The following is a 23,784-nucleotide window of genomic DNA, read 5'->3' on the forward strand; positions in this document are numbered from 1 at the left end:
ACATTCCCAGTTATCCGAAAGCTTTACTCCTCCTCGTATGGAAGACGAAAGTTTCTTGTCTTGCAGGAGAACACAAGCTGAACTTCATCCCAGCAATGATCGGCCCGTTCCTGGAGGTGACGCTGGTGCCTCAGCCGGACCTGAGGAACGTGATGATCCCGATCTTTCACGACATGATGGACTGGGAGCAGCGTAGAAGCGGCAACTTCAAACAGGTCACCCAGCGCCCCCTTCTGGTCACTTATAGGACATGCAGTTATCTGACTCCAGAGCATGTGAAATATGTTTGACATCATTTTTATTTGTAATAGGTGGAGGCAAAACTTATCGACAAGCTGGACAGCCTCTTGTCAGAGGGAAAAGGAGATGAAACGTACAGAGAGCTCTTCAACAGCATGTGAGTGAGAGGACACATACACAAATAAACAGATAAGCAGGTGCAGTCCTTTGTGGGCTGAACTGTAGTTTATTGAGAAAATGTTAGATTAGAGCAAAGCAATGAGACGGTAAGTATTTATGCAGGTCAGATCTCACTCATCTGTGTGATAGTGAGTGGACCAACCTGTAATTGTGTTAATGTGTGGTTTTCCTGGCTGTGTGTTTAGGTCTGTGTGTGGCTGTGAAAAGGTGTTTGCTACCCCTCATCTGAATTCAAATTTATGCACATTTTTAACATTGTATAAGGTCAGATTTCATTGTAGATTATGTTAGTGGTGGTAAAATGGACATATAGTTTTTTTTTTTTTTGGTGTTTAAAGTTGCAACTTTGCAATCTTCCATCTTTGAATACAAATATGTAAGATGTATCTCATGGTTTTTTTTGTTCTTTTATGCATATCATGATAATTGGTGTAAAAAAACGAAAATCAAACACTTTTTTCACTTTTCTGCTTTCTACTAACCATACTAACTAACTGTACTAGCGGAGTCTGAGTGGCTGTTGTTGACATTAATCTATTAATATGAATTTGTTTTGTTTATGCTGCTCTGGACTAGAATTCCTCTGTTCGGTCCATATCCTAGGTAAGATGATCAGTAATCACTGTTCTGCGGGACAGCTGTGTGTCTGTGAGAGCGTGCAGGGCATGATGGGTCATATGGTGGGCAGCTGTATGACTCGTTGTCTGCTTTGTTTGTTTTCTCTGTCAGTCTGTTGAAGAAGATCGAAAGGGAGACGTGGAGAGAGAGCGGGATATCCCTCATAGCCACGGTCACACGGCTGATGGAGCGACTGCTGGACTACAGGTGACACGGAGCAGATGCACACAGAAACACAGCAGTTGGAGACTGTAGCCAGACAAAATGAAAATGCTGAGCATTGATTTGTGGAAATGCATATCAGTGCTCGAAATATATTGACTTCTTAATGCTGTATTTGTGGAAAAAAATTCGACCTAACCTAAAGTTCTCCCCACGTTTAAAATGATGATTCAATTCTTCATTGTCAGATCATGATGCATTTTTACACTAGTCACTACTTTGGGCATATGGATAAAAATTACACTCTTTCTGTTGTTTTACAGAGACTGTATGAAGTTGGGAGAAGTGGATGGGAAAAAAATTGGCTGCACAGTCAGTCTCCTGGTACGCTTTTTTTTTTTTTTTATAATCTTTTTTGCAGTCAGTTTGATGCTTTGTTCAAGGCTGGAGTGTTAACAAGGGAAGTGATTTATCACTTTAATTCATGGCGGAAACACTAAAGTCTTTTCAATGCTGAGGGCTGTATTGAGGACGACCAAGTGCTGAAGTGATTTCTCTTCTCCAAGTCTCCTTGGTTTAGCCGTATGAATCCGTTCATAGCAACCAGAACGACACTTAAAATAAGTGCTGAAAAAAGCACTTTAAAGCACTTCATATCCACACACCACCACTCTTTGTCTCTTTTCTGCAGAACTTCTACAAAACGGAGCTGAATAAAGAGGAAATGTACATCCGCTACATTCACAAGTTGTATGACCTGCATCTGAAAGCGCAGAATTACACAGGTACTTGAGCATGACATGATCTAGATGTAGTTCAGGGCTCCAGACTGCGAACAAATGGTTTTAGACAAATTTTTTTCTTCCGGTGCTACTAAACCAAATTTGCCCAACTGAGCTGCCTTTTCTGATGCATATGAGAAACATCAAATGACGAACGAAATGAAAGCGTAACAAAATTGTGCTACCCGCTTGAGCTGTGCTGCGTGGATCACTTATCAGCTTGAACCAATAATAGACCATTATAAACCATAGAAATCAGATATTTGGAAAAAATATTATTATTTATTAATTAATAAATGTATAAATTACCACTATAACCAGTAGATGGCAGCAGAGGAGCACTTATTGACTTGTTAGCCATTTCCACTCCCTAATAGTTTTCCCCCGGCATGTTTTGCTTTTAATTTATATTTAGATATTATTAAATCCCTATAATAAAACAAATCATCAAGAAATGCATTTTTGTCAAAGTTTGACACTTTTTGCACTGAAGTATGAAAAGTCAAGAAGTCTCACGAAAAACAAGAACTTCAAATTGCAAAGAATTACACAGAAAGCAAGTAAAGAGCACTCCTTTTATTATCACTGAAGTGCAGTATGATACTATAGAACAACAATGGTACATTTAATAAGAGTAGAATATATATATTTTTTTGTTGTTAAGCTAAGTGCTTTACTAATTATTTTCTAAGAAATAAACTTAATATTATTAGTAACTGCACTTATTAATGCAAAACAACAGTAATGTATGATTAAATTGCCTTAGTGATTAACAACTCTCAAATGTTACTCTGGAGCCCTGTAGTTTGAGGCTACGGTTATCGGATATATTATCATGACGTATGTCTGTGTGTGCAGAGGCCTCGTATACACTTCTGCTGTACGACGAGCTGCTGGAATGGTCCGAGAGACCACTGCGGGAGTTTCTGAGTTACCCTATGCAGAGCGAGTGGCAGAGGAAGGAGTACCTGCATCTCACCATCATCCAGAACTTCGACCGTGGAAAGGTCTGAATTTTCTGCTGTCTCCCCCTGTTTTTGTTTCACGTTTCCAGGCCCCTTTGGTTTCTCCTCACGTGGCTCCTCTCAGCCCACTATCAAATTATCAAGGGTGATTGTGTACCGAGTAGTTATCCTTTTTGACTAAGTGGTACCTCAATCACTTACTCACTTGATGAGAATACAAATCAGTGCGTTTGTTGTCTGCTCTCCTCATGGCTGGAGCCATCTGTTGTACTGGTGGATTTAGATGGCAATGGGACTGAAACGAATCCACTTAAGAAACGATATGCCTCAGAAAATACATGGATATTTGACAGATGACATGGACAGTTTTTAGACGATATATGTCGCAGTTAAATGCAATATTTGTACTTTTTCAAATTTAATATAATTTAATTGATCGATGTTGGGCCAGACATTGAAGAAGAGCAGCCAGCAAATCTTTTACATTTGATCCCTCCAAATCTTTGATGTTTGACTATGTCCTCGGTCCTCAAAGTGTTGATGATGCTCTAGTGACTCCTACTGTTGAATGATCAAACTGCATGTGAATTAAAGTACACCTCTCTACCCCCTCAGTGTTGGGAGAATGGCATCATCCTGTGCAGAGAGTTAGCGGACCAGTACGAATCCTACTACGATTACAGAAACCTCAGCAAAATGAGGGTGAGTTACAACTCTTTATGTGATATGACAGTTCTTTGCATTTTGCCAGTTTTTAAAGGGGTTATATCATGAAAAGCAGTCTCGTTAACATAAGACCGCGCACATTTACAGGTCATTTGACAACTTTAGGTTATTTGCATAACTCTTAAAGGTACAACAAACTTTTTGCAATTCAAATTTTCTGAGAAAATCATCCACATTTAATTTAATAAATTTTTTAGTGCAAGAAACTTTCAGTTGATCAATGGCTACAAATGTGTAGAATTTGGCTCTTTTAACTGAAAATCCAGATATTTACATAGTGTAATTGTTGCTAATAATGTGATTTCAAATCACAGATGATGGAAGCTTCATTTTACGATAAAATAATGGACCAACAGCGGCTGGAGCCAGAGTTCTTCAGAGTGGGCTTCTACGGCAAGAAATTCCCCTTCTTTCTACGGGTATGTGTCATCCTGACACCCTTGCAGTATATTAGATGTCACTGTCAGTAACTCTGAAGTCCACTTGGTGTCAGTATTAACCAGAACGTGTGTTGTACAGAATAAGGAGTTTGTGTGCCGTGGTCATGACTACGAGCGTCTGGAGGCGTTCCAGCAGCGCATGCTCAATGAGTTCCCTCATGCCATCGCAATGCAACACGCCAACCAGCCTGACCAGACCATCTACCAGGCTGAAGCCCAGTGTATCCTCCAGATATCTCTTGTCTTTCCCAATCACTCACACACTAGCATGCCAAAGAGTCGTACACCTGCAGGCTTACATTTCTTCTCTTGTATTGTATAGATATTGTCCTAATTCCTCGTTAGTCACATCCATTTGCCCTTACTAACTGATTTACTCATTTTACTATTAGCGGTATGCATGCATTTAGCACCATTATTACTATTGCACATACTTAGAGTTACAAATTTGAACAATCCCCTAACACAAAGTATTACACTTTAGTGTGCACGAACTGTTTCCATTCAGTAAATCTGGCAGAATCTTGATGATTTAGGCAGTTTATACTTAAAATTTGGGGTTTAAATTCCATTTGGGGTGAATTAAATTAGCATTTGGATGCAAATGTGACACCCTAACTAGTGTAAAATAGATTTCATGATGAGGATGTTAGTAATAATTCTTAATAGCACACTTATGATAACTATTAACATTTTTTATAAAAGTTATAAAATTCAGCGTAGTAACCACTTTTCTATACACAAAAGTGGTTGTCAATATGCTATTTTCTATAATACAGTGCCGTAACAGTGTCGGAGTGAAAGCACTACAACAAGGTTTTTCAGAACAAGCACAGGGCCAGAGCTTAGCCACTTTAAAAACACGTCCACGTGGCTGAAAATCGATCCCCAGAACACACATCAGGCGTAGAGACGGCGGGTCACAGGAGAGCGTTTGCTCAGTTGATGAGACATGTACCTGTAGGCCAGGCGCTCAGTGAATATGTGACGTCCTCTTCAGCACAATTAGAGCAGACAGGGCCGGTCAAACTACATGAGCACAGCGTTTTGTTATCCAAGCCAGCGATTAATCATTGGCCTTCTTTGACGTCTCGCCTGTTTGATTCATATTTATGTGCTGATGAGACCTCATGTGTGTAAGGCACAAGATGTTGGATATTTAAACATTTGTGGAGGATGATTTCCTACTGTACTGTCTGCATTTGGACTGGGTGTGAAATAGGTGATACCACAGCAAAGTCTATTTCATTTAAGTTATACAGTATATCATCTCAAATCAAACCTCATATATCATATCATTATAGTAATGTTATTCAAGTGTGTTTGTGTTCAAACGACACGTTGCTTGTTCCTTGACCAACCTTCATGCAGATCTGCAAATCTATGCTGTCACACCAATCCCAGACAGCCAGGACGTCCTGCAGCGGGACGGCGTTCCCGACAACATCAAGAGCTTCTATAAGGTCAACCACATCTGGAGGTTTCGCTACGACCGGCCGTTTCACAAGGGCACCAAAGACAAAGAGAACGAGTTTAAGGTGAGTTCTGTCATCATTTAGGTCTTTCATCATTTATTAACCTTCATATCATTATAAATCTGTATGGCTGTCTTTCTGCTGTGGAACACAAAAGGAGACGTTTTGAAGAATGTGCTGGTTGCTGTTTTCCATGCAGTTTCCATTAATGCTTAATAAAGCTTCGGAATAAGATACAAAACCACCATAAAGGTACCATTAAAGTTGCTCATATGACTATATTCCAATTGTTTTGAAGTCATATAAGAGCTTTGTGTGATAAACAGACCTCTAGTGAACTGCAGCTAACTGATGATTCAGAGAGTTGAACTCAAGAACTCGTTTTTTGTTTGTTTTTTACATCACTACATGAACTCTCATGAGTGTACCAAGGAAATCTGGGCCGCTTGCAAATAGTTTCAGTAAATAACAACTTAAATTTCCATCTGATTCTTACACAAAGCTATTTTTTGACTTTTTAGTGTTTGTAATTTAGTGCACAGATTGTCATATGAACCACTTTTAAGGTCTTCTGTCTACGTTCATTGTAAATGCACGAGCAAAAATGACCATTACATTCAAAATGCGTGGATGGTAGAAAAAAGTCATGAGGGTGAGTAAATAATGTGCAAGTTTTTCACTATTCCGTCTTTTTGTTCTCATCTCTTGCGTTTCACTCTTCTTCTTCTCTCTTGTGAATTCATTCCTTTACTTCTAGTGTCTGGCGGCCATTGTGTGTGTGTGTGTGTGTAGAGCTCAGGTGTTCTCTCACATGCTGCATTATTCACAGCCTCGGTCCAGAGAGGCTAATTAAAGTTTTAGGAGCTGAGAGACCCGCTCCTTCCAAATATCATTTCCCTTCCCCTCTCACTCAATATATTCAGCCCAGACAATCACAGCCTCGCCGTGGATTCGATCCACCGCGGGGTTAGATTTCCCCCGACCTCCGGTGGTTACCGTGTTTGAAATAAACTGTTTAGCCTGCCAGATATTATATTTTCAGAGACACCGGGGGTACTCACCACCCCGGTCCACTTACCGCCTAGTAATAATGTCTGAAAATCTCATTTAGAGGTAAACTTCGGCTGAGACGCTATCCAGATGATACGATTATATTGGACTGAGGTGGTTTTGAATATCACAATCAAGCATCTGAAGTTCTTACAGAGCTTCCTCCGTTATACATGCGCCAGCTCAGGTTAATTCTCAGGCTGTGCTGGATGGGAAATGAATTTATGAATGTGAAATTTAATATGTGGAGCAGTCTGGGTTGATAAGCAGACTATGTTCCTGAGAATGAGCTGTTTAAAGTGTAGATTAAATGATATGTATTATACATACTGAAGGAGGAAAGTCACTCATTCCTTGGAATATGTTGTTGCCGCTTTGCCTTATGGGATCTCTTGGACTTTCTCTGATGGGTTTGAACTCTGATGTGTGTCAATGAGCGTTTGCTTTTGAATTTCAGAGCCTGTGGGTAGAAAGAACGACATTAACGCTTGTTCAGAGTCTCCCAGGCATCTCCCGCTGGTTTGAAGTGGAGAGGAGGGAACTGGTAAGGAGATCTCCCATTAAACTTTTCCTTTTGTATGGTTCTCACACTCTCACCGCTTTAAGTCAGAGACAAACTCTAGCACTCAAATGCTTAGCCAATGGATTGTGTGTGTGTGGTTTTGTAGTATGTACTTATTGTGCGTTCTTGGTAGACAAACACAATACACTGGGGAGCTGATAGAGTTACCTTCAAAGTAGACATAGACTATTAACTATTTGACTGATATTTTTTGATCAATATTCACACTTTTGAACTTAATTCATTAATGGTTCTACCAATAAATGACACCATTTGGTGGGTCACTAAGCAGAACCTTAGCTTAATGTAATACAAAATAAACATATTTAATTAGATCACAAAATTACTCATGGCACTACTACTACTACTTCTACTAATCTAGAATAATAATCTGCATCATAATAAAAATGCATAATGTTTTATTAAGTTTTGATAAAGAATGCATGGAGCTAGAATAATATATATATATATATATATATATATATATATATATAATTTTTAAAGTGGAGGCTCTGTTGTTTCTTTTGATATATTGTATACTGGTGGAGTAAATGTTATACATATATATATACATACATACATATATATATATATATATTACTTTTGAATGGTAGTGTGTAAAAAAGCCAATGGAAAAATTGGTTCTCCATATTACTGAATTTAAAATAGGAAATCAATAAAAATCGCAATCATTTTTTTTTTAACTAGAAGCTTTTACACTCCCATGTTTCAGCCATACAAAATGAATTTGTTGCTCTTCCAAAGTTCTCCAAACATTGAATGAAAGTTTTTTTCAACCATTGTGTCTTGGCTTGTTGGTGAAATTCCCTGGGATTTTTGTTTTTTTTTGGCCACAGGTGGAGGTGAGTCCGCTAGAGAACGCTATTGAGGTCATCGAGAACAAGAACCTGCAGTTGCGGACATTGATTACTCAGTGTCAAACACGGCAGATGCAGAACATCAACCCCTTGACCATGTGTCTCAACGGAGTCATCGACGCAGCTGTCAACGGAGGTCTCGCTCGCTATCAGGAGGTTTGTTTTCTTGTAATTTTGGTTATATGGCACTAATTCACTGTATATTATATGTATTCCATATCCCCACCGATGCAAGATCACCTCATGTTTTAAAATATGTATACCCACTCTCTCAAGGTTGTCTCTTGGTTTCCTCTGTCAAAGAACACAGAGCCTTCAGATGGCCGAAGGGAATTCTGGAATACCTTAAGAGTTTAGCTTGTCCGAAAGGAAATATCTTAGCCATAACTACAGAAACAGCAGCATTGAAAAAAAGAATCATTCCCCTTGTGAAACCCTGGAAAAAAAATCTATATAATCTCAAAGAAGTCACATGCTGTGCGAATACAACAGATCTTTCCAAATCGTATGAATGCTTGTTGCATAGCAACCTCGCTTTAGTGTCACTGCAGTTTTTACCTTGATAGACTTGGAGAGCAGCTATAAAGAAGATGGTCGACTGTATACATTCAAGGTTTTTTGTTTGTACATGTTCCAGAAAGTACATTTGCGTTAAATTCTCTTCATGTAGGCTGTTCAGATACCGCCCTCGCCGAGTGTCCTGAGGCGAAGGGTCATGGGATGAGCAGCAGTTTATGTATTTGGATCGCAAACATGACAGAATTACCAATTAGTTGTTTATTGAGCGTTCCAGCTGTTGGCATTAATATTTGCTTGCGTTTCTGCACTTTAAGGTCAGCCCTCAAAGAAATTCCACTCTAAAATTACAAGATCTAGCTCTTAATTGGCTCATCCCCTACTGTTTTTTTTAAACTTTCTTGACATCTGCTTCTTCTTTAGAAGCTCAGGGAAAGATTTGTTTTAGTAAGGCAGAGGTATGTATATTCCATTCCTTAAATTATCGCAAAAACAATTCACAAGTACACCTGTAAGAGGTATGTATATTCCATTCCTTAAATTATCGCAAAAACAATTCACAAGTACACCTGTAATTGCTCCTGAGGTGTTTGTCTACTGGCGATCTGCAGGCATAGCAGGCAGCCACAATTAAATCTTCTCGTAGCGTTTGGTCGGTGTTAAGTTCAGAGAGAAATTTGAGTTAAATTTTGTGTTGTTGCCGGCGTACACTGTGTGATTTCAGACACTCAGGAGGCCGTGAGCCATTGCACATGTTGTGAGTCAGTTAACATGGTAATTGTGTCAAAGCAGCTGGTACATGGCACGGCTGTACTGCACGACAAGCCGGCGGCAATCGTGTAACGTAGGCCAGTAAGTGCTGTTGGTGTAAACCTCACTCCTCTGGTCTCAAGAGGCACGCTAGCAACTGACGCTAAAGGCTGGATCCTGCGCCGGAGACTACGGTTCGAATCCCTCTCGGAGCGTGTCGAGTAGGGGCGGTTACAGTTGGTGCCGTGACCTGGAGCGAGGTTTAAGGGGGTATAGGAGTGTAATGTAGGCCAGTAAGTGCTGTGCATGTAAACCTCACTCCTCTGGCCTCAAGAGGTGCGTTAGCGACTGAGGCTGCGGTCTTTAGTGTCCTTGTTAGCATGCCCGCCTCCCACTCCGGAGATGCCGGTTCAAATCCTGCTCAGAGCGGGTAGAGTACGACCAGTTACAATTGCATGAGCTTTCGCGTTAAACATGGAGACTGGTACTTTCAATATTGCTGCTTTAGCTTCGGATGTGTATTTGTGTATGTGTGTGTGTGTGTATGTGCACGTTGTGGTTGCAGCCACATGGGCTGTAATTATAGTCATGGATCTTGCGTATGTGAAATGATTGTGTATGATTTGGCAATAGGCGACAGCCCATGCACTGGTCAAAACTGGGATGACTCCCTGAATTAGTGTAAAAATGATCAGGGGTTCAGGAGGTGCTCGTAACTTGCTCGGCTTGTAATTTCTCTTACACAATGCGAGCCGCGACCATACGAGCATCAAAGATTTCCACGCGATCTCTCCAGAGAAAAAAAAAAAGGCCTGCAAGCTTGTACAACATCAAAAATCATAATGTGTTTGCCTGGCTTTTGTAAGCCTTTTTTAAATTTATTTTTTATTTTTTATTTTATTTCATTCCCTTCCTAAAAACTCACAGACGTTTCTCAAAAGATCCCATAACTCAAATATGCTGGTCCCTTTGTCGCTAAATATCACTGTCAGCGTGAACTCCTTCAGTGATCGGCAGGCATAGCGTGCATCTGCAATTAAATTGTGCATCTGCCGGTAGCGTTCGCCTGGCCTTAAGGGCAAATGTCATGTTCAGGGCAATGGGAAAATCTGCATGGTGGAATCTTTGAAGTCTGAGAGTTTCCCTCCTAAAGCTTCTGCTCTCCCACTGTCTCTTTGGAGATACCAGCACATCGTCCTTGGAACAGATCGGACACAGATACACCGTCTGTTCTCTCTCCTTCCCCCTTTTCCTTAGAAGATCTGAAGACACGCATGTTTTTATAAGCTCATATTTTTGCACTTTATTTTTGGTTGCAGCTCTTCATCCTCCATTTAACTGAAAAACAGAAAGTTAATCAAGTTATAATTTGACTAATCGGTGAAATTATGCATGATATTGTTTGCTGAAGTTGTCAAGGTAAATGTAACTCGCACCACAAAATATGTGGAGGCTGGTGAGGCACAATGCATTATGGTTAAACAATGCAATTCTGTGTTTCTCACAGGCGTTCTTCGTGAAGGACTACATCATGAATCACCCCGAAGATGGAGACAAAATTGGTCGTCTCCGGGAGCTCATGTTTGAGCAGGTTTGTTTGAAGAAACCAAATCTAATCTACACCAGATTTCACACAGATTTATGATGTTTCATTGTCATCATTTCTCCACTCACGTTTGGCATTTAGCCGTTACGTTCTACACAAGCTCGGTTTCTGTAGGTCTCACTTCTTCCCTACATGCTCGTGCTGCTTAGTAACCAGAAACTCTCCAGAGCCGAGCACATGATGCTGATGTCTAGACAGTAACCATGGATATAAGCCAGTTACAAGCATGAAAGTGAACTTTTAAAGACTGAAGGGGGAAAAATATTTTGCTGATCATTTAATTATGAAGCAAGCAGTTTTAAAGACAACTTGTAAGAATAATGGATGTTGTTTGCTTATTTAATAAATGTCTTTCATCTTATTGCTCTTGATTCGTCAGTATGTTATTTTAAAGAACATAAAACATTTTGATAGTTTTCAATCAAAATGTAGCGACTTTTACTGTCCTGCTGATGTTTAAACCCCAAGTGCATGGGCAGGGAAAAATATTAGCCAATAATAGATCAAATCAAGTCTCCTCCCTACATTATTCAGCACTAAATATTCTGTTTTACTGAAATGCGTCACATTACGGAGGTTAAATGCATTGTGAGTACTATTGTCTTTTAAAGGCTCATCGTTTCTCCATCAGGCTCACATACTGGAGTTTGGGTTGACAGTGCATGAGAAGTTTGTACCTCAGGACATGCGGCCCCTGCACAAGAAACTGGTGGATCAGTTTCATCTCATGAAATCCAGCCTCGGCATACAGGTACAAATCAGAGTTCCTACAGTCGGATTCCCAAGCCGTTCCTTGTGCGCTCATCTTTCTCTCTTTCCCACTGCCTGAAGGAATTTCCGGCCTATGTGCGAGCCAGTCCGATTCACTTCACCAACGGAAGCCCTCGAGCTGGAAGAAACTCAGCGCCCAATATAATGAGTCCAGAGGGAGGAGCTCGAGTGGTGTCACGCCGCAGGTGAGAAACTCTTTTCAGGATTACCCTTATATCCATGTCAATTAACTCTCATTAGAGTATTAGACTGTCTGCTTAATAGTCATTTTCCAAGTACATACCAATGTATTCTACTAACCCGAACCCTAACAGTCTACTAATATCTTACTAATACCCTAATGAGAGTTAGTTGACATGTAGGTGCAAAAAAATTTTTATAAAAAGTGAACAGAATGTCTAAAGGGGACCGTCAAAATAAAGTTCGGTTCAACCACCAGGGTTTTCATTGGTTAGTGCTGATATCTAGGGAGCAGAATGGCTAATAGCAGCCATAATGTCCATATGTAATATAATTAGAGATGGAAAAAAATATTGTGCTATATTGTGAACATTTTTTTTCTCACTTGCTGTGGATAGTATTATATGCTCGTATTTGTTCCACTGACTCCCATTTATTCATTCGTTCATTCATTCATTTATTCATTCATTCATTAGTAGTACTAGTAGTTATAATGAATGAATGAAATACAGAGAGTATTTTTTTATTTTATTATATTTTGTAGTATAATGATGATTTTATTATGTCATAAAAACAATTTAAAAATTGTAATAATAAACAATTTATTTCGATTTTTTGTCTTCTTAAACTCCCAGTTATAATATTTACATAAAACATTTTATTATAATGATGACACAGACAACTGTTGTGCAATTAATCCTTTGTTTACATAAAATTCATTCAAAATATTTGAAAGCAGAAAATGTTAATTATACAGTAGAAGTTGATTTTGAAACTATTAATCGACCAGTCAATCATGATTATTAGCGAATGTCGATAATGTCAGAATATTGGCTGATTGATGACTAATGTCTTTCTACGCTGTCATAATTAGAACTTCACTAATCTTAGTAAATTCTACTCAAATTTTCACCAGAAATTGATACTGCTTGTTATGAAGTCATTCTTATTGTGTTTTTATTGTATGTGATTCAGTCCCCTCAGCTACCCAGCAGTCAACCGCTACTCTTCATCCTCGCTGTCGTCGCAGGCATCCAATGAAGTGAGCAACATCACGGGCCAATCAGAGAGCTCCGATGAAGTCTTCAACATGCAGGTGAGTGCACAGGACCGCCACTGTCTCATACACACACACACACCGGCAGAACCTCTAATCACTCTCGCTGTCTTTCATATTTCCTCCTAATCTCCCTCTTTTTTCTTGTTCTTTTTCCTTGCTTCTTTTTCTTTCCTAATTGCCCTCTTTCTGTTTTCATCTGTCTCTCTCACATCCCCTCTTAATCCTTCCTGTCTTTTCTCTCACTGTGAGAATCGGATTTGTAGGTGAATTATAGACTGGATGGACAGATCATTTAACTTTTTTCTTTTATCCCAGACCGAATTATTATTTTACAACCCGTTAATGTTATAGACCATCACCAAAGTATAGAAAACTGTGAGCTCTTTCTCATGTTTCTCACGTTTTCTTCTCTTTTCAGCCAAGTCCGTCTACCTCAAGTCTCAGTTCCAATCACTCTGCCTCTCCCAACGTGACCAGCTCGGCTCCGTCCAGTGCCAGAGGTGAGAAGAGTCTGTCCGCTCTCAGAGCAGCCATGCCAAACCTTTGCTCTTTTGGAATAAAAGCTTGATGTATATATACTGCAATGTTCCTACAGCAAAGCTGCTGAGGTTTGATGCGGCACAGTAACACAATAACACATGTTAAATATTTACAACGGACTGTGTTCTTGCAGTGCACTGACCAATCATTTGCTTTATTTTTATACTTGCATGAAGCATTTTTCGATGCAAGATGTTACGGAAGCCGTTTTCCACCAGAAAATAAAGGCAATTGTGATTATTTCTCATATTTGAGACATTCTATTTCACAATGTGAAGCTTTTTATCACAACTTTATTTATCTTAATTATGACTTTATTTCTAGTATTTGAGACTTTATATTTCACAATGCAACATTTCTCCCGTTTGTAACATTATATTACAATTTGGACTCATAATTGTAAGTATATTTCTCATAATTGAGTCTTCATATTTCACAGAACGATTCATATTTGCAACTTCATATCAAAATTTAAACTATATTTCTCATTTTCGATTTTCTCAATATAATTGTGAATTTTGGTTACACTTTATTTTAAGGTGTCTGTGTTACAGTGTTACATTATACATGGAAGTACTGAGTAATAATAATGAACTACATGTGCTTGTACATGTACATTCCTCATAACAGAGTCATTGCGTCATTGGATTTGCGACTTTAAAACAGTATTTGGACTATTTATTTTAATTGCGTCTATTTTTCTGGTTTTCTGCAACTTAATTTCTTGTGTTTGATTCTTTATTTCTTTATTTTTTTTTTGTAATTATATTTCTCAAGTCTTCATATTTCCTGGTATTTTATTTATGGTATGTTTATTTCCCGGTATGTTCAATCCTGGTAAATTATGATTGTTCTTATTTGCTGTAATTGCAACTTTGACTCTCTTATTTTAAGCATTTTCTTACAATTACCTTTTATTATTTTTTAGTCTGATTCAGAAACAGGCCTCCATAATAAACAGATTTCTGAGTTAAAAATAAAATGCTACAGAAGTGATGTTTATGGCCCATTTAATGCTGTTTTACTGTAGGATACAGAGAGCTGGTGTCCTGATATATTGCAGAACTCTCCCCTCTGTTCCTCTCTCTTCTCCGCTCTTCCTCGGCCACTTATCTCCCTCCATCCAGCATGTTTACTTGCGGACACAGGTCATAAAAATGGGAATATGTATGGAGACATTTATGTAATCTTATAGTCTCCCCTTGGCAGCCCTTCTTGCCTTGCATAGAGACCCCCATAAAGCAGCGGCAGACAGGAGGCGCTCCTGAAGGCATAAATGCTGCTTGAAGAAGTCTAGACTGATGATAGCTTTCATAAGGGAGCCGTGGCCTTCCGTCCTGTGCTGGAGGAGGATGTTAGTGTTCTGAGCAGGTTCAGGCCTGGTAGTCCATCTCTTCCCGCGAGATAGCCGTCTGTCACCCCAACAGAACAATTCTCGCCCTAGCAGGAGGGAGAGGCGAGGAGGAGCCTTTATTTCATGTGCTGGCTGGTTAGCAAAGAAATGAGTGCAAGATCTATGTCTTTTTTTATGTGTGTGTGGGGGCACATATTTGAGCATTCATATTGGTTTGTTACAGAAATCACACCCTTGCTTACACCTCCTCACCCTTCACAGGTTCTCCACAGTTGTCAGATAAACAAAAGCATTCCCGAGAGAACTGCCTCTCACCGAGAGAGAGACCCTGCAGCGCCATATATCCGAACCCCCTGGATCCCACACAGGTATGAAGATGATTATAGTATCAGTGTTTTTATTATTCATCAGATGCCAAACAGTCTTCGGTTGAGGTGGATTGGTTGGTTGATTTATTGTAATGCCACCTATAGAAGATTGTGTTTAGTTTATATATTTATTCATATTTAACCATGGCCACCAGGGTGGAAGAAGACTTTCCCAGAATGCTTTTTTTTTTTTTTTTTACTGTTCTGTAAATTTCCGTTCTTGTCATCACACTATCCAAATGCGTGTTTAAATCCAGTTAAATCCAGCTTGAGTCTTTTTTTTCGGCTAGCAAAAGTGTATATATATATATATATATATATATATATAAAATGTATGTAAAATAGAAACAAGAAAGCAATGTAACGGATATTTTCATTGTAAACCAATAGCCTATAGCAAACCTTTAGTAACCTACAGTATTCACTGAACATTTCTCATTGAGAAATCTCAACCGCACTGATGTGATGTGAATGTCTTTCACAGAGGCCGGTCCCACACCCAGCGGGCGATGCCTCCTTGCCTCGCAGTGACCCCAACATCTCTACCCCCGACAAAGGTGAGCATGTGCATGTGAGCGTATGAATCTTCAGTCTGTCGTCCCGCTGTGAAGAAGGTGGTCTGAAATGACGGGGGTCTCGCGGTCAGCGCGCTAGATCTGATGCTAACCGACAGCTCACCGCTCTTGTGTGTTGTGACAGCTGTGACTGGACCACCAAAGAGCTTCACAAACAGACTTATGCTTATTCTGATTGACAGGGAGATGTTAAGGAGGTTTCATCATCTGTTGACCCAAGTTATTTAAATCTACGGGTACATTGACTTGCAAAGACATTGGCAACTTTTAGTTTTTCCTTCCTGTGATTTATTTCCAAAATGTATATATACATGGTGTTTTTGATGTTACTGCTTCATTTGAGAGGATTTGATCATCCCAAAAAATGCCCAGTGAGCTATTGCAATATTAAAGGGATAGGTTACCCAAAAAGGAACATTTTGTCATCATTTACGCAACCTCATGTTGTTCCAAACCGAGTTTCTTTCTTCTGTTGAACACAAAAGAAGATATTTTAAAGAATGCTGGTAATCAAACGGTAGCCATTGACTTCCATAGGAAAAATAATACTATGGAAGTCAATGGGTGCCGTCAACTGTCTGATTACCGACATTCTTCAAAATATCGTCTTTTGTGTTCAACAGAAGAAAGAAACTCATACAGGTTTGGAACAAATTGAGGGTGAGTAAATGATGACAGAATTTTCAGTTTTGGGTAAACTATCCCTTTAAACTTGTTTAATTTTAGAGGGAAAAAAAGGTCTGAAAGGCTTTGGATATTGAATATTTCAATTTTGTTCTGTATAAGACATTAAAAATGTCTGCTAAAATAGAAGAAACACAATTTTCTTTCCTCAGTTGGCATATTTCCTGTTGTTGAGACAGGAATTTGTAGTGGGACAGTGTCCATGCTTTTACACCCTAGTCCCGCCAAACCCTGATTTGCTATTTCCTATTGTCAGTCATACAACGCTACTGGGCATTGTACTTTGAGTTGAGTTGACTGAATATACCTGAAATGCATGTTTTGTGTGTGAAAGTGGTGAAGCCTGCACCTAGTAGCTGGAGTCTAGACATGCCGCTCTCTGATTTTAATGGAAAGGTCCCCCCTGTTCCTCCTAGACCAACGTACACAGGTAAAGAAAGAAATCTGCTTCGCCCGATCCTATAGACTGACACAGATGTTTCCAGAGCCTTTTAACTCTCAGATCTTCCACTCTTCTGCTCTAAAGTCTCCTGGTTTCTTGCTCGTCTTATTTTCTACATCCCACTGTATCATGAGGGCTGCCGGTCGGACGCATCATTGGATAATGAGAAAAGTAACAGCGGGATCCTTCTCACACACTCTTTTGTTTTTAATCATTCTTGATGAGCTTTCTCGCTGCATTTCTTTCTTTAAACTGCATGACGTGTCTTTAAACCTCAATCTGCACCATTGCTGCTTCATTACCTTTTAGATGTTGGTCTGCATTCTCTTTTCTGCATTGTCTTACTATCATTTTTCATTTTATTTTATTTATTTAGATGTACATTTATTTTATTCTTCTACATTTTATTAATTTTAATATAAAACACTTTTATTAAGTTATTTTCAGAACTATAATTATAACTAGTATGCTTCCTATATTTTATAGCTATATATATATATATATATATATATACAGTGCTATGCATAAGTGAATACACCCATGCTAAAGTTGACTAAAAAGAGGAATAAAAAATCATATTTTGGAAATTGAACTTAATGCCTTCATTAAAAAAATTAGGAAAAATCCAACCTTTAAGGACACCAATTTTCTTTGTGAATGAATAATGTATCGTAAATAAATAAATGTTCTTCCTTAAAATACATGGTGCATAAGTGAGTACACCCCTATGTTAAATTCCCATAGAGGCAGGCAGATTTTTATTTTTAAGTATTTTTTTTTTTTTTTTTTTAGGATACTATGCATCCTGATAAAGTTCCCTTGGCCTTTGGAATTAAAATAGCCCCACATCATCACATAGCCTTCACCATACCTAGAGATTGGCATGGTTTTATTTCAGTTAGCCTAAAAGCTAGTTTGATTTGCATTGAGAGATGATCTTATGGAAAGTACCCCATGCCAATCTCTAGGTATGGTGAAGGCTATGTGATGATGTGGGGCTATTTTAATTCCAAAGGCCAAGGGAACTGTATCAGGATGCATAGTATCCTAAAAAATTTTTTTTTTAAATACTTAAAAATAAAAATCTACCTGCCTCTATGGGAATTTAACATAGGGGTGTACTCACTTATGCACCATGTATTTTAAGGAAGAACATTTATTTATTTACGATACATTATTCATTCACAAAGAAAATTGGTGTCCTTAAAGGTTGGATTTTTCCTAATTTTTTAAATTAAGGCATTAAGTTCAATTTCCAAAATATGATTTTTTATTCCTCTTTTTAGTCAACTTTAGCATGGGTGTATTCACTTATGCATTGCACTGTATATAATTTTTACTATATACAAGTAGTGTATTTATTTTATATTTTTATTCTTTTATAATTTATTAAATTGTTTTAATGTAACCTAATCAATTATTATTGTTGTTGTTGTTAGTATGAAGTAACTTTCTAAACTATAACTAGTATAAATGAAATGAAATTAAATTAAATTAAATTAAATTAAATTAAATTAAATAATGACTCTTTTTGGCACTCCAAACTTCTCTAACATTGCAAGTGTACATCAGAGAACAAATTGCGTAATAAAAATGTATGAAGTGACCCTTTTAAGTGTGTACATCAGTGGACTGTAATTGAGGGTCTTGTCCTGGAAAAGAAATGGTAGCAAATGGTTAAACTGTTTTGCATTAGCCGACCGACCTTGGCAAAGCGTTTCCCTGATTAATAGACAGCCATGACCATGTTTACTGTCCCAAGCTCCTGTATCAAGTGAAGTAGATTGACTTTTTGTGTCCTTTAATAGGATCTCCTGCCAAGACTACACGATCACAGTCCCCTGTGATGACATCACGCTCGCCTCAGAAGGTATGACCTTTTCTTGTTGTCTAGGGTGTTTTGTGAAGTGACCTTTGATGTACAGTGTTTACTGTAGTGTCTCGGGACTCAATCCAGGATGTCTAAACTGGGTCAGGCTCTAGTCAATCCAACTGGGCCCATGATTAGACAGAGAGACACTGTTTGTGAGTGTTCGCTCCAGTCCTGAACAGCTCCGTTGGCTCACGTACATGGCAGAATCCACTAATCGATCTCAAACTCTTTCTTCTCAATGGTGGCACAATCATTTTACTGCAAGATTGTGTTTATCAGATAACTCTAGAAAGCAACACAATATTTACACTACCATTCAAAAGTTTGGGGTCAGTAATTAATTGCTTTATTCAGCAAGTACACATTATAAATGTCTTTCCTGTCACTTATGATCAATTTATTGTTACAAAAGATTATTATTTTTTTTTTTTCAAATAAAAACTGTTCTTTTGAACTTTCTATTCATCAAAGAATCCTGAAAAAAAGACTTTTTTATCATAATGTTGAAACTGTTTTCTGTTTTCAAGCTCCAAATCAGTATATTAGAATGTTTTTATAAGGATCATGCGACACTAAAAACAGATATGTTAAATTGTAATACTTCACAATACACTGTTTTTACTGTATGTTTTACCAAATAACCAGCCTTAGTGAGCATAAGAGTCTTACTGACCCCAAACTTTTGAATTTCCCCCGTTTTATCTCCCTGGATCATTATTTTGGGGTCCAACACTGTGCATATGTACAATACCAAACAATTATACCATGCATTGTATATACGATGCTCAAAAATGTTAAAAATGCACTATAAATGGTTTTTGATATTTTCTCATATAGGGTTTTTTGAAACCATTCATTTAAACAATGACATTTTAACTGAAAATAAGAACCTCTAAAATTACTAATATATATATACACACTACCGTTCAAAAGTTTGGGGTCAGTAAGATTTTTTAAATGTTTTTAAAAGAAGTATCTTCTGCTCACCAAGGCTGCATTTATTTTATAAAAAACTATAAAAAAAAAAACCAGTAATATTGTGAAATATTATGACAATTTAAAATGACTGTTTTCTATTTTAATATATTTTAAACTGTAATTTATTCCTGTGATCAAAGCTGAATTTTCAGCATCATTACTCCAGTCTTCAGTGTCACATGATCCTTCAGAAATCATTCTAATATGATGATTTGATGCTCAAGAAACATTCATTATAAAAATGTAAATAACTGTTTTCAACATTGATAATAATCATAAATGTTTCTTGAGAGTGAAAATTACACTTTACTGTATATTCACATAGAAAAAGCTGTTTTAAATTGGAATAATATTTCACAATATTACTGTTTTTGTTTGTATTTTTAATCAAATAATTGCAGCCTTGGTGAGCAGAAGATACTTCTTTTAAAAACATAAAAATTCTTACTGACCCCAAACTATATATATATATATATATAATATAATATAAGTCTTTACTCCCCTAACTTAAGTACAGTAGAGGTCAAAAGTGATGTCCAGCCGCGGTAAATTGACATCTTCACCCTTTATTCAAATAATATAAAAATGTAAAAAAGATTTTAAAGATTTTGTAAGCATATTGTGTAGTTGTGCATGGAGTCAAATGTTTTATTTGTGATAATGCAATGAAACATGTCACATTTAATAACTGATTATGTTGTAGTCAATATATGCTTTTTTTGTTATTCTATGCATTTTATTTTATTTTTGCATCGTAAAATAAAATCTGTAGCTGTAGTTTGCCTTTATTTGCCAATAATATTCAGATAAATACCTTAACCAAGGCCTGTTTAAAAAATATAAAATATTTTCCTTGTATGTTAATGGTTTAACTGAACTTATAGGGTCATTAAAAACAAAAATCCCCTCCGGGCATCACTTTTGACCACTATCTCTCATCCAATCTACATATTTTACATTATTATTTTTTTAAAGAATGTATAATGCATGTTTTATGATGCCTTATTGACCAGCTTTAGTTTCCTGTATGTTATCAATAGTGCATTTCATCATTCAAGAAAATATTAAACATGCTGTCAGTCCAACTGTAATGTACTTTTAATGTGTTGCTGAGCTTTACTGAAAATTCAGGTGTCCATATTGCAGAGTACCAGAAACCACAGTATTTTCAAAGGGTATAATAGGGAATAAAAGGGTCACAGACCTTGAAAAAGGTTGGAGCTGCAGTCATCAATGTACCTTTATGCCTTTTCTCTTTTACGTTGCAGTGAGTGTATTCAGGTTTTAAATAAAAGCACATTCATTCAAAGTAACGGCCCTTAAAGCCGAGCAGCGCTCTAATGGCTTCTCAGAAACTCCTACTCAACGCTGCCTCATTCATCGCATCTTGTTGACAATTGCATTCCTTGCCACTTCCTTGAATTCTCGTCTCGTGCCACGTATCGATTCGTCACCTAGTATTCAGCAAAGCACATGCGTTCCAATCATCTTATAAAACAGAAAGAGTCCAAACTCTTTCTGCATAGAAATCAAATCATTACTCCTTCCGGAAATCGGAAATGCTGAAATCTGTCAAGCTACTCAGGAGAACAAAGCGGAGAGCGAGTTTCGGATGGGAGGAGATCTCAGCACTGGTGCTGGTGAATTTCCTAAAGGAAAGTGCAGTCAGCGGGTCAGAGAGCAAAAGCCTAACCTGCGTGACCACCTGTGTACGGTTGTGTCCCAGAAATAGTCTCATGCCTGAAGCTAGACCATGTGACACATCGCACACAAGCATGACCAGGCACACACATGAATATTGATTCCACAGTCGGTTACATCTGGCAAAACCAGCTTTAAACAGCACACATTATCATGCTGGTCCAGGCTATTTTATGTTATCCAGTAGTAGTATAAAATCTATGAAACATGCATCAAGTTTAAATTTTATAGCAGGTGATATATGCAATCTGATAACAGTGGAATCACACATTTATAGTAAAACTGCTGATTACTTATAATCACGGCTGCTAACTGATAAAATGCCAATATTAAAGACTAAATTGTCTTTTGTCAATTTTATTTAGGCATCACAACAGTAATATGTACAGTATTAAAATATATATTCATTTTGAGATTTGCTAAAGATTAGCATTTTACAGTGATAAAAATGTGTGTTTTTGAAAGAAAAATAGGGATTAAAATATCCAATATACATCCAACATCTAATTATACCAACACAGTTTTTTCAGTTTTAATATTGGTCAATAACCAACTATCTGCTACCAATAAATTGTCATCCAAAGAAATTTAGCTTTTTCAGTAAAAATACAAATGTAATGCAACCTCACTGTTACTGAGGTCCACCATTATCAACTGCACAAAATGAAAATCTTAGCGGAAATGTTGTGTTTGAAGTTCTCTCCGGAGTGCAATCAGATCAAATATGCTTTATTCAGTGTAATGAAGTCCTAGAAACGGCTAAAGCCTTAGCTGTGGATTTAATTGCTTAGAAATAATTTTCGTAATGAAAAGAGACAGTATTGCCTCAAAATAATAGAGCCAAAATTGCAGAATATTGTGCTTTGGCCTTCCAGTGTACCGATTTGATTTTGAGGCAGGACTTTTGCTTCTGTTGCAGCTGATGGCTTTGTTATTAAGAATTTCTTTATTCCTGCTAGGAAAAAGAGGTAACTTATCTTGTGCTAACTGCATTGTGGCCCAAAGCTTCATCTTTTCTCTTTTTGTATTTGTAGACCTCTGCGCCTCCGTTCACCCCTTCGCCCACAGAGTGCCAAACTACAGGGTTGGTGTCAAATTCTCCGGTGCTTTCTGGAAGCTACAGCAGCGGCATCTCATCTCTCAGTCGCTGTAGCGTATCTGAGGCCTCAGGAACTGAGAACACACCCACCGACCACGCCCTCCCAAACTCCGCCTCCAGCGGCTCAGACGAGCTCATTCGACGGGAGAACAAGACCCCGCCTCCTTACAGCATACATGAGCGGAACAACCCCCGCAGGCAAGTCCCGCTTCCACCGAGCTTGTCGATTCCTCCAAGCATTGACGCGCCACCCATTCCGCCCAAACCACACCAGATTCGAAGACAAAATACTGAACCACGCCGACCCGACCAGTTTCCCAGACCCCGTCCCATTCCTAGGAAAGTCTCACAGCTCTAACGCTGTGCCCCTCACACCAGCCCCACCATTTGCACTTTTACACTTAACCTCTAAGGGTTTACGATTATTCCCTAATCTCCCAGTTATAAAATAAATAGACTGTGGAATATTTTTAATATATAAATATATATTGAGTGAAAGAGGGTTTGCAGGGGTATGACTGCATTTTATGCACTTTTTAGGTTCGAAATTATAAGTTCGCTTGTCAAATTACCCAAGCCCCTAAATTAACTCTAAACAGAACTTAGTACTATGGTATTTTCTCAGATTTTATCAATGCTAATGTTTATTTATAGTGGTTGATACAAGACATGTTTTGCCTTAAGAGTCTTTTTATCAGTGACAAATGCACAATTTAAAGTACTCTGTACTTTTAGACAAAGGTGCTAGAAGTCCTCTATTTTAATGCTGGCACAACATTTTCAAGGTTACATTTTCCTTTGAGTATAAGGCCTATTCACACCAAATGAGAGAGAAAAAAATATGTGGTAAAATAATAAGATATTAGAACATGACTAAAGTGTTTTGAAAAGAAAGTACAGCCTCGTGAATCTGAAGCTTTGGAAATTAAGTCCATAATGTGTGGGGGGAATTATATAGATTTGCATATAGTGCATGAGGCGATTTAAACAGCACTTTTGCACAAATCACTGTCTGATTTTATATTTATGCACATTTATTATATATGCACATATTTTATTAGTAGACTTTCAAAGGAAACTGTGTTTATGTCTGTAGTACAAAGGGTTAATGAACTAGCATGTCATTTTACAAAGATGTACAAAGACGACATTAGTCCTGTATCCAGTAGCATTACACCGGTTAACTAAATGTGCTAAACTGTGGGGGTG

General features: G+C 37.9%; 1 protein-coding gene across 2 annotated transcripts in view; it reads left to right on the top strand.

Moving 5' to 3' along the window:
* The window catches only part of dock4b (dedicator of cytokinesis 4b), an 80,883-nt gene extending 57,816 nt beyond the window's left edge, over positions 1-23,067 (top strand). Inside the window, exons 31-53 of one of the 2 annotated variants that reach the window (XM_084408309.1) lie at positions 67-215; positions 312-397; positions 997-1,023; positions 1,150-1,245; positions 1,524-1,584; positions 1,892-1,985; positions 2,841-2,989; positions 3,563-3,649; positions 3,988-4,092; positions 4,193-4,334; positions 5,485-5,651; positions 7,096-7,182; positions 8,058-8,234; positions 10,852-10,935; positions 11,582-11,701; positions 11,782-11,906; positions 12,877-12,997; positions 13,380-13,461; positions 15,117-15,223; positions 15,708-15,780; positions 16,817-16,912; positions 18,733-18,794; positions 22,511-23,067. In XM_084408309.1, the coding sequence (XP_084264435.1) occupies positions 67-215; positions 312-397; positions 997-1,023; positions 1,150-1,245; positions 1,524-1,584; positions 1,892-1,985; positions 2,841-2,989; positions 3,563-3,649; positions 3,988-4,092; positions 4,193-4,334; positions 5,485-5,651; positions 7,096-7,182; positions 8,058-8,234; positions 10,852-10,935; positions 11,582-11,701; positions 11,782-11,906; positions 12,877-12,997; positions 13,380-13,461; positions 15,117-15,223; positions 15,708-15,780; positions 16,817-16,912; positions 18,733-18,794; positions 22,511-22,933 (2,720 nt within the window). In that variant the 3' untranslated portion in view covers positions 22,934-23,067. The remainder of the gene's footprint in view (positions 1-66; positions 216-311; positions 398-996; positions 1,024-1,149; positions 1,246-1,523; positions 1,585-1,891; positions 1,986-2,840; positions 2,990-3,562; positions 3,650-3,987; positions 4,093-4,192; positions 4,335-5,484; positions 5,652-7,095; positions 7,183-8,057; positions 8,235-10,851; positions 10,936-11,581; positions 11,702-11,781; positions 11,907-12,876; positions 12,998-13,379; positions 13,462-15,116; positions 15,224-15,707; positions 15,781-16,816; positions 16,913-18,732; positions 18,795-22,510) is intronic. The other variant, XM_084408310.1, reaches the window with a different exon arrangement.
* Positions 23,068-23,784: the final 717 nt, after the last annotated feature.

This window comes from Rutilus rutilus (genome assembly GCF_951802725.1).
Source record: "Rutilus rutilus genome assembly, chromosome: 4".
Lineage (NCBI taxonomy): Eukaryota > Metazoa > Chordata > Actinopteri > Cypriniformes > Leuciscidae > Rutilus > Rutilus rutilus.